General features: G+C 39.0%; 1 protein-coding gene across 2 annotated transcripts in view; it reads right to left on the reverse strand.

Annotated features, from left to right (window-relative positions):
• The window catches only part of trappc9 (trafficking protein particle complex subunit 9), a 166,008-nt gene that overhangs the window by 71,374 nt on the left and 79,251 nt on the right, over nucleotides 1-15,383 (reverse strand). For both annotated transcript variants that reach the window (XM_068333598.1, XM_068333597.1), the window contains one exon: nucleotides 14,853-14,963. In XM_068333598.1, coding sequence (XP_068189699.1) covers nucleotides 14,853-14,963 — 111 coding nt within the window. The remainder of the gene's footprint in view (nucleotides 1-14,852; nucleotides 14,964-15,383) is intronic.

The raw sequence follows: 15,383 nt of genomic DNA on the forward strand, positions 1-15,383 counted from the left end.
GGCACGCTAGAGGGACTATGTCTCCCAGCTGGCCTGGGAACGCCTCGGGTTCCCCCCGGAGGAGCTGGAGGAGGTGTCTGGGGAAAGGGAAGTATGGGCATCCCTGTTGAGACTGTTGCCCCCACGACCCAGCCCCGGATAAGCGGAAGATGATTGATGGATGGATGGAAAGATAAAGTCTAACCTCTCCAAACAGTAGCTAATGGAAAATAAGATGACCAAAATACAATGTTTGGAGAAATGAATACATTAGATTGGTATATTATGATACTAATGTCCTTTGCTCATGCATTTTTTGCATCTATTCTACCCAGACCAACAGGAGCATTTATATAATCTGGCAAGGATCAGGGAGTCTTGTTTTGTTTGCAGTGTTTTTGTTATGTAGTTCTTGCCTCTCATTTTGTCAAAGTGGGTCTGTTAATGTCCCAGTCAAGGAGTAGTGATTTCCATCTACTCATGTGGTGATAATAAAATACATTGGATTGAAGAATGTCCAGTTTTATAACTTTCTTTATTCAGTGTGCCATAGTTTGACACTGCTTACAATGCATGGCCTATTTCCTGGCATTGTTTGAACACTTACAACTTAATTTTATCAGCTGTATGACATCATAGTTTATTACAGCATAACAGTTACCATGGTTAGAATACATTTTATTTAATGATATTTTGACTACTGCACTGAAAATACTAAATTTTTATTTCAGAAATCTAGACACCATTACATTGGCATAGTAATTATCACATGCCCTGTAAAGGAGCGGGTAGAAAAAAAAATATGCATGAAGTACGCTCCTGTCAACAGATTTTATGTCATTTACATATTTCTTTTCCAAAACCCTCTGCCTCCCAACATCCTCAGCATTTCCAAACAATACATCGCTAATGTTTCTAGTTCATAATAGCCAATACAGGCTATTCTCTGCAGCCTGGCAACTGATGTATTATTTACGTATTCTGAACAACACCCCAAGGTCCAAGTTGCCCTTCTAACACTATAGGTTTTTACATTTTTTTCACAAGGGCCAGGGCAGTTGTTCACAAAGGTCAGGTCAGGTATCACATCCTGGATTCAATATCTTGGCGTTCCAAACTAACAACTCATCTGCAACCATATAGCGAATATCTTATTCATATTACACTGAATATTCATTTCAAAAATAGAAACACAAAGGGAATTTATTCTTTCTCCTATTACAGAACTCTCAAGAGCCAAGAGCCGAAGGAGAATATATTCGGATATCCTATGGAGAAAAGGGGAAGAGGACTATGGATACTCCTATATACTTTCCAAAAATATATATTTTTATTTATTTTTTATTTTATATATTATATTGATCCCAGAAGGAAAATTAGCTGCACATTCTAGTTCATACTGTTAGTTTTTATATACATTCATTCATTCATTTTCCAAACCGCTTAATCCGCTAACGCAGGTCACGGGGTAGCCAGTGCCTATCCTGGCAGTCTCAGGGCGTGAGGCGGGGGACACTCCGGGCACGACGCCAGTGTACCGCGGAGCCACACAGAAACAAACAAGGATTCACACACACACTCACTCCATATATACAGTATATATATATACTGTATATATATACAGTATATATATATACTGTATATATATACAGTATATATAAAAAATTCTAAAATGTTGTATATTAGAATTACCATTTCGTACTTATTGCTGGGTTCTGCCAATTTTTTTGCCATTGGCAATACAAACTAAAAAGTTTGTAGATTACAAATAATCCTATGAAAATATCTTCCTTGAGGGAGAAATTTCATTCCACCTTATGTCTTTAAAGTGTTTTTCGCTATTGTGTTAATTGGAAATATCAAGCACAGAATATCATAATGTATCTGCTTGCTCACATTTCTGACATAGCTAATGAAATTTGGCTTAAAAAGATAAAACAGCAACAAATGATGAGTCCGGAGACTCACATACATCAAAGAAAGGTGGAGAGTAGCCAATGCAATTATCATTTCACAGCCTTTACTACAAAGCAGAACACAAATTAAATAACAATTATGACTTCAAAACAAACAGGAAGGGAAAGCTCCTGCTTTTGCTGCAACGCACTCAAAGTCATCTGCCTCTGAAGATTAGGCTTATGTCCCATCTTCAGATGCCTGTTGCTTTTCAATCAGTCATCTTCAAAAGCACGTATTACACTTAAAAGTCTAAAAATACATTGTTGCAAAAATGCAAATGGAACCTAAATGGGAAAAGCTGTCTGGCAAGGGCTGACTGTTTTTCTTTTGGCAAGTAATTACTGTGAAGTAGCTGCCCACATTCAAATTGACACTTCAAATGGGGAAGTATATGGAAGGACTGTTTCTCAAGAACAAAACAAATGGGTGAAAATAGTTCTTATATCCTGTGCAACTGAATCATTGTAACACTGGCATGTAAAACTGCCTGTAAACAATTTTCTCATTTAACACTTTCTTTGATTTGTCATTTTTTCTTTCATAAGGAAAGTCAGTTTTCTGCAATATCAGCAGTAATTTGCATTGTGCTGGGCCCTTTTGGTGAAGGGAGACGTTAGATGAGAGCGATAACTCTCAATTTCCATACATTCAAACCAGTCATTTGATCATGGACTCGAGATAGTGATTAGGGTACTGGGAAATAAGTAGCCAACATTACTATCCCTATAGAGGGGCTTGGTTCAGCATTAGAGAAAAGAGAAGAGGCTGAAACATTTGAAGGGATCTCAGGATAGAGCCAATGTCCATTCTCCATGAAAATATAAAATTGAGGAGGCATCTGATTAGGATGCCACCTGTGGGCATCCCTTTGAAGGCATATCCATCCAGAAGAAAACAGAGGGATAGACTCACAACACATGGAAGAAGCCTGGGAATGCCTCAGGTTCCCTCAGGAAAGGTAAAAAGTCCACTGAATGCTTAGAACAGCTGCTTTGCTTTGCTACTCCAAACCACTATAAGCAGAAGAAAATAGATGGATGGAGTTTTCCCAGTTTACTCTGTGAGAAACGATTTTGAGATTTCTGCAATATATGCAAAAACCAAGAAAGTACTGTACATCATTCAAAAGTATATAGTGCACACAACCAATTCAGTTGTTCAGCATACTTCACTGACAAAATTATGTTCGCAATATTATTTTAGATCATTTTTACTCGTCAAACAAAAAGTGTTTTAGGGAATGAGTAACATAAGGATTAGTTTAAGTTTAAAAAAAGCTTAGTAAAGTTCATTTAACTGTAGACTTTGGTCAAAGTTAAACACTGTTAATGCAAATGGTCTTCCACTGCACTTCCACTGGGAGAATTTATCACAATGATGAACTCAACAATATTAGATGCTTGTACACCCAGGTCTTGACAGCCAGAAATGCCAAAGTACTTTTTGCTCTGGTTCTCAAGCAGTGAAAGAAAGGCTACTACTTTCCACTACAAAGGAAGTTTCAAGTTGACTAATTTAAAAACAGTAAAACCATGTAAAAGTAATAAATTTCCCTGTATACCGGTAATTAAGAAAGCATATTACTAAGCACAGAAGAGTCCATAGAAGAGTGACTCTAATAACAACATATGCAACATCCAACACACACACACACACACACACACACACACACACACACACACACACACACACACACACACACACACACACACCCTTAAAAGAAGTGATGTAGTCCCATCTCCACCTTGAACTCCTCTGTCACACCTACAGCACACCTCACCACTGTCTTACAGTCCTCATACATGTCCTGCACCGCTCTAACATACTTCTTTGCCACTCCAGACTTCCTCATAACAATACCACAGTTACTCTCTGGGCACCCTGTCATAAGCTTTCTCCAGATCTACAAAAACACAATGCAGCTCCATCTGGCCTTCTCTGTACTTCTCTATCAGCATCCTCAAAGCATCTGCATACTGCATCTGTAGTAATCTTTTTTGGCATGAAACCATACTGCTGCTCACAAATGCTGACTTCTGCCTGTAGGCTAGCTTCAACTACTCTTTCCCATAACTTCATTGTATGGCTCATCAGCTTTAATTCTCTGTAGTTGCCACATCCCTGTACATCTCCCTTGCTCTTAAAAATGGGCACCAGCACACTTCTCCTCCATGCCTGAGGCATCTTCTCACTATCTAAGATCCTGTTGAACAACCCAGCCAGAAACTCTGCTGCCACCTCTCCTAGACACTTCCATACCTCCAATGGTATATCATCAGGACCGACTGCCTTTCCACTCTTCATCTTATTCAATGCCCTCCTCACTTCATCCTGACTAATCTGTGCTACTTCTTGGTCCACAACAGCCACCTTTTCCTCATTCATCAACTCTTCAAAGTACTCTTTCTATCTTCCCATCACACTACTGGCACCTATCAACAGACTTCCATCTCTATCCTTAATCACCCTAACCTGTTGCACGTCCTGACCCATCTCAGACTCTCCCTCCTTACTGTCTAACCTAGAGTACAAGTAAGCCCCTTGTTTGGCTTTTGCTACCTCTACTTTCACCTTACACTCCTGTCTACTCTCCTCAGTCCTCTCAGTGTCCCACTTCTTCTTAGCTAATCTCTTTCTCTGTATACACTCCTGTACCTCCTCATTCCACCACCAAATCTATCAACTTTCCATTCAGATGACACACCAAGTACTCTCCTACCTGTCTCCCTGATCACATTAGCTGTAGTTGTCCAGTCATCTGGAAGCACCTCCTGACCACCCAGAGCCTATCATACCTCCTTCCTAAAAGTCATGCATCACTGTTCTTTATTCAGCTTCCACCATTTCGTCCTCTGCTCTGCCTTTGCCCTCTTCATCTTCCTCACCACCAGTAATCCTACACACCACCATCCTATGCTGTTTAGCTACACTCTCGCCTACCACTGCTTTGCAGTCACTGATCTCCTTCAGATTACACCGTCTACACAAGATGTAGTCTACCTGTGTGCTCCTACCTCCACTCTTATAGGTCACCCTATGTTTCTGCCTCTTCTGGAAGAAAGTATTCATTATAGCCATTTCCATCCTTTTTGCAAAGTCAACCACCAGCTGTCCTTCTGCATTCCTCTCTTGGATACCAAACCTGCCTATTAGGTCCTCATGTTGCACCAACATGTCCATTGAAGTCTGCACTAATGACAACTCTCTCACTTGTAGGTATGCTCTGTATCACTTCATCAAAGTCCAACTAGAATTTCTCCTTGTCCTCAAGCTCATATCCTAAAATTTAAAAAGTTTTACGTCAGATGCCCTTCCTGGCTCAACCCTCTGTATTTATCCAGGCTTGGGACTGGCACAATAAGACACTGGCTTGTGCCCTCATGTGGCTACATTTCATTCCCAACAGATATATTCCTAAAGTATTATTTTTTTCTTAAATTAGGTGATGAAAACTAAATCCTAAAGACCTTGTTAAAGCAAAGACTGTGCCTCTTGCTATATTTAGAAATTGTACAATTGTGTCTTCATAAACTCAAATCAGAATACATGATACTATTGTGAAAGCTTGTATGTTACCTGACGTCCGTAAAGGCATATTTTGAAAAAAAGGAAAGGTATACAAATTTACGTGCATATGTAATCTAGACTACAGGTACACACTTTATTAGTTTCCAGACGATTGCTTTCAGTTCTAACGGTTGCTGCAGTACTGTAGCAATTGAGCATAAAGGTATCTGTCTAAGTGTTTTATTTATAGGCACCTTGGTCTTGTGGTTTTACTACAGTGTGTGCCGGTTGTCTCTAGTGTATGACTACTGTATAAGCAAGCTGTGAGTGTGCACAGCTTTAACAGATCCCCATGCAGCAGAACAAAAATCTTTTTCAACTGACATTTTATCACATTTACATGTTTCTTTTAGCATTTTTACAGCAAGCATTTGTGTATTATGTGTGGGAAAAGCAGAGAAAGAAAAACGTATCATATATGTGAGTTTATGTTTTCACGACGAGGGTTATTTTTATCTCATGTGCAAGAGCTTAAGGGTGGGGATCCATAGAGACCTGTGCAGAGGCAGTCGAGAACAACAGTCTATTTTTAGACTGCGGATGACTCTGTAACCCTTTGTATGCAGTGGCTGCAGAGGCTCCATCTATCCAAGTCTCACTCCGTATGGCAAGCTGCAGTAAAAACGAAGACTTACTATCAATTATTGCATATGGATATGTGTTGAAGAATGCATCTGTACAGATGAGCTGCAGTCTTTTAAACTCAGGCTTTATAGACTTTTACTGGGGTTGACATGGTGAGCTATTTTTATCTTTGCTGATAAGACCCAGGAGCTCTTTTTGGGGCATTTTGCCATTTTTAGAAATCAGACTGTAGAGAGGAGTGGCTTAAGCAGATAGAAAGGTATGACATGCAAAAAAAGCTGAAAGGTGGATCTGAAGTGAGGATTTTGCTCCTTGCAAATGATAAGAATATGCTGCATTACTGTAAGCAAGCTGGATTAAAACTATGTGCTAAATGTTTCAGGTAAGCGGAGAAGGAAACAATTGAGACAGATAAATATCCTGTACGTATCTGAATATACTGTATGGTTGTGGTTTACACAAGTACATTTCCACAAAAAAAACAAAAAAAAACAACAACAATTAAACAATGTAAAAGTAGACGAATGGAATGACTTTAGCAATAGTAAATGGAAAAAGATCTTGATGTTCCAGCACCTTAACTAGCCCATCTCCAGACAGTCAGCAGGGTTAAAACGCCCTCTAGGGAACAAATTATTTCAAGAGGGGGGACAGTGAAAAATCTACCGCAGTTGTTGAGGAAAATACAACAGCAATGTGAGGCTGAATCCCATGGAAAAGCCGAGCTGCAGCAGATGTAAATCTCAGCAGTCAGCCTCATTTTGTCACATAACACTGCTCCTGTGTCGTTTCCTCAGTAGACACAAGTATGCTTTTAGTCATGATATTGTTCATATAACCAACATTTTGACTGTATAGATGCAGTGAAAAAGTCCACTTTCCATTCTGTGTCGTAACAAAAGTAAACGATAACATTCACATGAAGCTGGGACTGCTGAAGATGGGATAATGATGTGCCATGCTGTCAAAAAAAAATCGCGCAAGGGGGAAAGTGGTTACCATGGAAACAGGTTTTGTTTGAGAACCCCATGCACTGAAGCATGTCGGCCCTTGTGTGCATCATCTGGCAGAGCCAAAAGGCATGGAAAATGGAGAAGGAACATGGCTAAAAACTGCTACAGAGAGCCAAGTCTCTGTTCTACAACAGGGGGTATGACTGCACTGATAATGGTGAACAGCAGTGAGAATTAGTTAATGCCTTCGGGCTGATATGATGGGATGTCAAGCCCCAGAAGCCTGTCTAAATTTCCTAGGAGTCACAGTTGTGGTGCTAAACAATTGGATTGGGATAAAGAAATTCTGAAAACAACCTGCTGCTGAATATAGACACTGGATGACTTCTAAAATCCATGCTTATTACACTGAAAACTAGTGAGCTTTCAACAATGAGGTTGAGAAAGATGCACTAACTGGTAGATCAACTACCTGTTACCAATAGGTCTACAACTTGTATTGTGGCTGTTTAAGGCTTTATAAAACTAGTCACATTAAATAGATAGTATTATATGTAGCTTTTGGCAATATCTGCTTTGTTTCTGATCATTTATCAAAAAATAGAAAGCTTGATGCTCTGCCATGATTTACTACAAAATCTGAGGGTTCTGTGCAGTATCTTAGCTGTTCCTAGGACTGCGCTCTTCTGGACTGAGGCTTCAGATGTTGTTCCAGGAATCTGCTGGAGCCACTCTTCCAGTTTGGGGGTCACTGCCCCAAGTGCTCCTACTACCACGGGGACCACATTAACCTTGACCTTCCACATCTGTTCCAGCTGTTCTTTCAACCCTTGGTACTTCTTCTCACCACTGCTCTCTTCTGCTCTTTTTCCATCACCACTATGTCCGGTTTGTTAGCCTGAAGCTGAAGTCCCACAGGATCTTAGCCTTGTTGTTCTCAACCACCTTTGGTGGTATGTCCCATTGGGATTTGGGTACTTCTAGTCCATACCTGGAACATATGTTTCTGTACACTATCACAGCTACTTGGTTGTGCCTTTCCATGTATGCTGAGCTGGCGAGCATCTTACACCCTGCTACCACATGCTGGACTGACTCTGGGGCTTCTTTACATAGCCTGCACCTTGGGTCAGATCTACTGTGGTAGATATTGGCCTCTATTGCTCTTGTACTTAGGGCCTGTTCTTGTGCTACCATGATCAGTGCCTCTGTGCTGTCTGTCAGTCCAGCTTTATTCAGCCATTGGTAGGTCTCCTTGATATCTGCCACTTCCTCTATCTGACGGTGGTACATGCTGTGTAGGGGCTTGTCCCTCCATGTTGTCTCCTCCTCCTCCTCCTCTTCCTCCTCAGGTTTCTGGTGTCTAAGACATTCACTGAGCAGTTCATCTGTTGGGGCCGTATTCCTGATGTCTCATCCTGGACAGTGGCCCTGATGCTCAAAAGTCCTCGGCCTCCCTCTTTCCTCTTAGTGTACAGCCTCAAGATGATGGACTTGGGGTGAAACATATATCTTTTTCCATACAAAAAAGTTTTTTTTCAATTTTACTGTGATGCTTATTTGAATAAAATATAATTTGTTGCACTTCAAAGACATTTAAAAATATCAATTTTGTATGTAATTGGTGCTGAAATGTTTTATGTGTTGTTTGAATTACTCTAATCAGAGGATTTTTCAAAAGTTTTAAATAATTAGGAGAGGGTTTTTTTAATCCCCAGGTATGAACAAGCCTGTCTCTTGAAATGGGTTTGAAGACTGTGTGTGTTGGTTTTGAGTTCTGATATACTGTATTCAGGCAATCAAAGATTTTGGGTTTCAGCTACACCTCATAAAAAAAACCACTATTATTTTTATTTCAGGATTATATTCCAATATTAAATGTGCTTGTAGTAAAAAAATATAAAATACTTCAATTTATGTGGGAAGTTCATTTATTATTTGCAGAAAAGAAAACATGATGAATAACACTGTAGGATGTTGTTTTCATTCAAATGAAAAGGCAAGCAAATGGATCATGGACCATAAGTTTCAGATGTTTTGTTTTTTTACATTTCTCTGCCAGAGCTTGAGCTCATTCAAGCAATTATTTTACAAAAAGGCAAGTTCCAAAGTGGAACAACTTGGAAAAGAGCCAAAAAGAATAAAGATAAAGCAAAACACTGAAGCTTTCTTGTGATGTTATTAGGAGAGAGATCTGTGCAGCAACGTCTCCTGGAAGATGCTGACGATGGGCAGAGTGGGATAATATCACAAGGAGGTGACCAAAGCTGTTCTCCCACTGGCTATATTTATACAGCTGACAGCTAGAGACAAGAGCCTCTGGGCCTCTGCTCGTCAATTCTGATAATTAGATACTGTTCAAACACTTGCAACAAACCCATCTGATTCAAAAGAATCACCCACTAAGGGACTTCACAGGCTTGCAGTCAAACCCATGTAATTACAATACCCAAGAACTCAGTTGATGGAAATGAGTTTCAGTCTAATATCTCATGTAAGTCTTTTTTTTTTCCAATTTATATTAATTATAGACATTGTTTAATCTCATCATAATTTGCTCATAAGAATGAAGACACAGTTGTGCAAAGGTCAGGCTTTTCAGAAGGTACACAGGATTACTAATCTTTCTTCAAATGAAACAATTATATGAGGAGAGTTAAGTTATATTCTGTTTATGCAGAATAGTGGCCATTACAGCCTGATCATTTTTCTTAACTAAGAGTGTTTTTTTTGGTTTGTTTGTTTTTTTAAAAAGCATCAAGGAAGGAATAACTGTAGGGTTCATTTGTCATCTTGAGATCATTTGTCATTTAGCCAAAAACCCGACTTGCACGGTGCAGGCATAATAATGAATAAACGTACCATGTTGTAGCATCAGTATCAAAAAAATTGTATGATTATATTTTCCTCATATGCTTTTAAACTTACTGCTAAAAGTTTAAAGTAATTCCTGGAAGTCCATACTATTAACATGCTAAATAACAGATTAAGGATGGCATTGGATATTTATATTTGAGAAAAGTACTGTGAACCATAAAATTCCACACTGTGTGCAGTTTCTGTCTAACAAAATTCACAAAGCAGATGCAAAGACAAGTTTTTGGTTCCTTCTGCTCAGAGCACAGAAACCCTGGGAAAAAAAAACAAAACGTTTGTACACCACAATATTGCATCAGAGCAGCCTTTTTCCTTTGGAAACCTTGCTGTCTCAAACATCAAAGTGACCATTCATATTTAAAGGCATTTCAAGATTTTTTTAGGGGCTTTTAAGTAACATCACAAATGGGATAAAACCTTGTAAGATACACGTCTGTGAATAACTTAGAAGATAAAAGCAATACTATGTAGCTCATCAAAGCCAGGCACATATTGTCCTCATAAAGTTCACACTGAAACCTCTGCTTAAAAACAACTAACAATATTTATGCAGCAGCTTTGAACAGTTAAATGTGACTCTATATAGGAAGAAAATGGCTTCAAATGGCTGTCGAAATGTTCCACTCACACGGACACAAGTGAAGAAACTATTAAAGGTATATGTCTCTGCAGGCATGAAGGATTTAACTCCCTTTTCCATTTGTGTACCCATAAACTACAGTCGAATTTATTAAAAATCATATGTTGTAGTGAGGATTAACTGACAGAGTCATTTTTGTGACTGTCAAATTGAAGTCTTACGACTTCAGCAGTCCTGGCTGAAGACCTCAGAAAACATCTTGTGCCTGACGTCTCATTCATCATAGAACAAGGAGAAATGTGAAATGACAACACAATCTGATGCTGAAAGAGAATGAATTGAAGAAACAATCTGTGGTATGGATTCTGTTTCCAACCTTACTCTGAATAATCAGCACTTGTGTTTGGTGCATGTGAAAGGAAATGATGAGGGCCTTGCTTAAACTGAGCTGGGGTTTGTTGATTGAGGCTGCATCCCATTCTATGCCACATAGTGTTATCTGGCAGGAATATTGTATACTGTGAAAAGACTCAATATGCTGGAGCCCAGCTAATCTTCCAATAATGAATTTATGTCTATCATGCTTACAGAGACATCTCTACTGGATGGAAGCACTGATTAGTGGAGGCAATGGATGTGTCTACAGGGAATGTCACTCAAAAGGGGGAAAGGCATCTAAGTCTATATATACATGTGCAGTTTTCAGTAGACTTGACATTTTTTGTCTCAAGGGAATATTGTGTCACAGAGTGTCAGCTTCTTGTTTCAAATCAACTTTGCAACTGGTACATTATGCAGCATGACCTCTAATGTTGACTTAATTATCATTATGATAATATCAATGGGAGATGTCAAGTTTGTTAATTGGGGAAATTGAACCCAATGCAGATTTTGAAAGATGGACGTTGTGTAAAAAAAATGTAACAAAATGTAATCGACTGAAAGCAGTACAATTTCACATGTTGAGAATTTTTTTTCATTGAATTTACACATTTCTGTTATGCTTATATTGGATTTGAAGCTGGCAACACATTTTAACAATATAGGAAAAAGGCTAACAAAATATAAATATCAATATTGTAAAAAAATAATTTATAACAATAGCTAAGTAATTGCAATTTGTTACTTTTACTAAATTGGCATTAGAATTATCTTTAGAATTTGACGATTGTTTTGTGATTGTCTGAAAATATCCGCAGTGACTGAAAAGATCTGATCCTGATCTGGGCTTGCGTTAGCTATTCGCCACTTCGCCATAGGCGAAGTAAATTTCAGATTGGCTACAAGGGGGGCGGCAGTGGCTCAGTGGTAAAGTAGGCGGTAGAGCGGGTCGTCCTATGATTTCAAGATCGGCGGTTCGATTCCCGCTCCCACCCAAAAAATACCCAGAGGTGAGCTGACAGTTGGAGGTGTCAGCTCACCTCTGGAGCACTGCCGAGGCACCCTTGAGCAAGGTGCCGTCCCCTTTACAAATTGCTCATTTAAGGCGCACCAAGAAGGAGCTGCCTGCCACTCTACCTCGCCTGCATGCCTGAAGGCCCCCTTGTGTGTGTGTGTGTGTGTGTGTGTGTGTGTGTGTGTGTGTGTGTGTGTGTGTGTGTGTGTGTGTGTGTGTGATACAGGTACTGTACTCACTAATATATATGTATGCATGCGTTTGAATCAGTAGCTAGAGTGTGCATTCTTAATTTCCATTCGGGGATCAAAACAGTATATTTAAATTAAAAATTAAATTAAAAATTAAAATTAAAGGTTTTAAGACTGTATAGCCACAGTGGCGTTCTTATTTTTACGGAAAAAAGCCTCAAACTTACAACTTTTTCGCTCGCTAGCGGCACACGCTAATTCCATTAGCGAGCGGCGCTCGCTATTTCCGCTAGGCTATTTCCGCTAACGAGCAGCGCTAGTGAAAATAGAGCTGCTGTTTCCGCATGCCGACAGAATTTAGCCAAAGAATGCCGACGGAAATAGCCGAAGTGACCCGAACGCTCCCGATCATTAAATATGCACTCGGGTCATGTCCTCCTCTCGTCCAATGAAAAACAAAATTTGTTTTTTTTACAAGCTGAACCCGCGAATTGGTGTACGACAAGGCGAGGACAATCGATCAAAAGAATCCAGTGTTTTATAGTAGAGTTTGTGTTAAAGTCCTCATTAATAAACTGAGAGGGGGGAGGAGTGGTGACAGACCGATCAGAAGGTAAATGAAAGATATTATCAATACTTGTTTGTAGTCATAGACTTTTGTTCCCTATGACCGGCAGGAATAACCAGCGATACATGTAAATGTGTATTCACATCGCTTGCTATTTTTCATGCCTTTTTAAATTGAAATGAAAAATCATGTTATTGAATTTAAAAAAATAAAATAAAATAAACTATGGCATACCAATGGTGTTGGTGGTGGTCAAAGTTAAAATGTCTTCTAGTCTAAGTAAAACTTACAAGTAAACATTGAGTAATATTTTGTATGACTATCTTCATATAGTGAATGCAAGTTTTCAATTGTTGAATCTCACATTCATACCTGCATAAAGTAGGACAGACTTTAGTGTATTTTTGTAGGTAAACTGAACAGAAGATTTTGACCTCAGAATGCAGGAAAACAACCCCATTTTCTAAAAAATTTCCTTCCCCGGACCCCCCCACGTCCCCCCGCGACGAGCATTGGTCGTCTGTGCGCTGTGCCACTGTCTTGGACACAGAGTGTGGCTTTTTGTGGCTTACTCAATTATTTTATACTGAGCCACAATGGCTTAGTCATACTAGCTCCTAGTGCAAGCCCAGCTGATGTATCACTGCATACATTAAATTTTCATATTCAAGCAGCCTTTGATAATATTATTGGCAAAGCTTTACATAGTGATTCCCTTCCTGAGGCTGCACATTGGTGATACAGAGATAACCAGCATGGAATGTTGAAATCAAATCTCTTTCAAGAGGTCCCTAAAAATTGTGAAACAGCAGCATATTTGTATTCTTCTCTAGTAGACAATGATCTTTACTCTGTTATAGTCTGTTTATTTAATAAAGTACTTGTACAGAATGCTCTGCATAGATGTATGAAAGCAGCAGAGCAAAAAAGAGCAGGGTGCAGAAATGAGTGCGGTACATCTGAGCAGCAATCATTAAAGAGTGATATTTATATGACAACATTTATTCTAGCTTAAAGTTTGTCGGCTGCACAATAATGCATGTTTGAATTTAAAGACATTATCTGACAATGACACAGGCAGTATTATTGGAAAGGCTCATTTGAAACACTGAAGTGTTTTTTTCCAAAGACAACAATGTTTACAGCTCTGTCCTTTGGTAAGATACTAAACCGCATCAGTATATGAATGTGTGTATGTATGAATAGACAAATAATGGCTCCTGTCGTTAAAACGGGTGCTCAGACTAGAAGAGAGCAATGAAGGAAGAGTTCATTCTACAATCAAAAAATAAAACAAAAGATTTTTAAAAAGATCATACTGCTGCCACAAAGGTTCAATGTTCTTCTTCTACCTTGATTCCCACTGCATCGTCTGATGTATAGTCATTACTCTATTGTTTCATTTAAAATACAACATAGGAATGAAGCCCTAACTAAGACTATACCACTGCATGGTCCAAACTGGCTTTCTATAGGAGGTATTAGCTTCATTGTTGCTAATATCTACAGTACACTGCTAGGAATGCCCTGAAAGGTGGCTAGTATGACAATATTGACTGTTTTGAAGATTTCACAGTTGATCACTGAAACATAACCCTACATCTCCATATCCCATTAAAACAAATAAAACCAAATAGAGCTCTATGTCTAAAAATCAACACTTAAAAAACACAGGTGAGCTTATCTTAGCACATTTCTCAGCAGGAAAGATGATTTGGGGTCAGATGAGTAAAGACTTAATTGGCTCTGTCTGAAAAGATCCTTTTCCACCCACTAATTCCCTTCAAATAATAACATTGCGCTGCTTTGATGAAAGCTTATGAGTCAGCCCTAGTGTTTCTCTGCTTGATTTGGATGTATTGGGGAGACGAAGCTCACAGGAATCATGATTTGCCACTTTCCACTGAAACAATCAAGCAAAGGAATATGATGATGTGTGTATAACAAGAAAATATGACTAATTTGGGAAGAACCAATAAACATTAACCCTATCATACATACACTTACGATTTTGGATATTATGTCCTCATTAAGATATAAAAGCCCGTAATTAAAAGAAGTGGGTGATTTAAATTGTGGACTAAGAAAAAGTTCTAAATAAACAAAAATGAATACTCCTGAGGAGTTTGGCAGAAAGTTATTGGCATCAATCTTAGGTCACACAATCTGTATGTAGAAAGGCAAATGTTCCACTTACCTCTGGCACTCGCTAGCATGAAGAACCAGGTCTTGGTTGTTCTTGGCGCTGACCGTGAGCTCATGTTCAGTTGGATTGAAGATGTCAAGCAGTAGGTAACACTGGCGTGTGCTGTGGAGAAACAAGAACTAAATAAAGACCCAGTCTTCATTCAAAGACGTTAATTTTTGCATGCGTTCATTCCACACACACACACACACACACACACAAAAAACACACACACACACACACACACACACACACAATGGAGAAAATATGATGGCGAAATTATAGGAAAACAATTACAGGTTCGGTGTAACAAGGAAGTCAGAAACTGCAACATCCCATGACACCCCTGAATTAAAAATTTTACCCCCTTGACCTCTGATTACTTTCAAAGTTTTTACTGTTCTTCTCCAGAATTTTGCCCTCTAAAAATACTAAAGTGGTAAGTTGATATTGACCTAGTTTTCCAAAAGTGAAGGTCATCATCACATTTTTGTACCTCTGGCTTCCTGAAAATGTTGCTTTTTGTTTTGTGATAATATCTCA

Source organism: Antennarius striatus, chromosome 14, assembly GCF_040054535.1.
Source record: "Antennarius striatus isolate MH-2024 chromosome 14, ASM4005453v1, whole genome shotgun sequence".
NCBI classification, from domain to species: Eukaryota; Metazoa; Chordata; class Actinopteri; order Lophiiformes; family Antennariidae; genus Antennarius; species Antennarius striatus.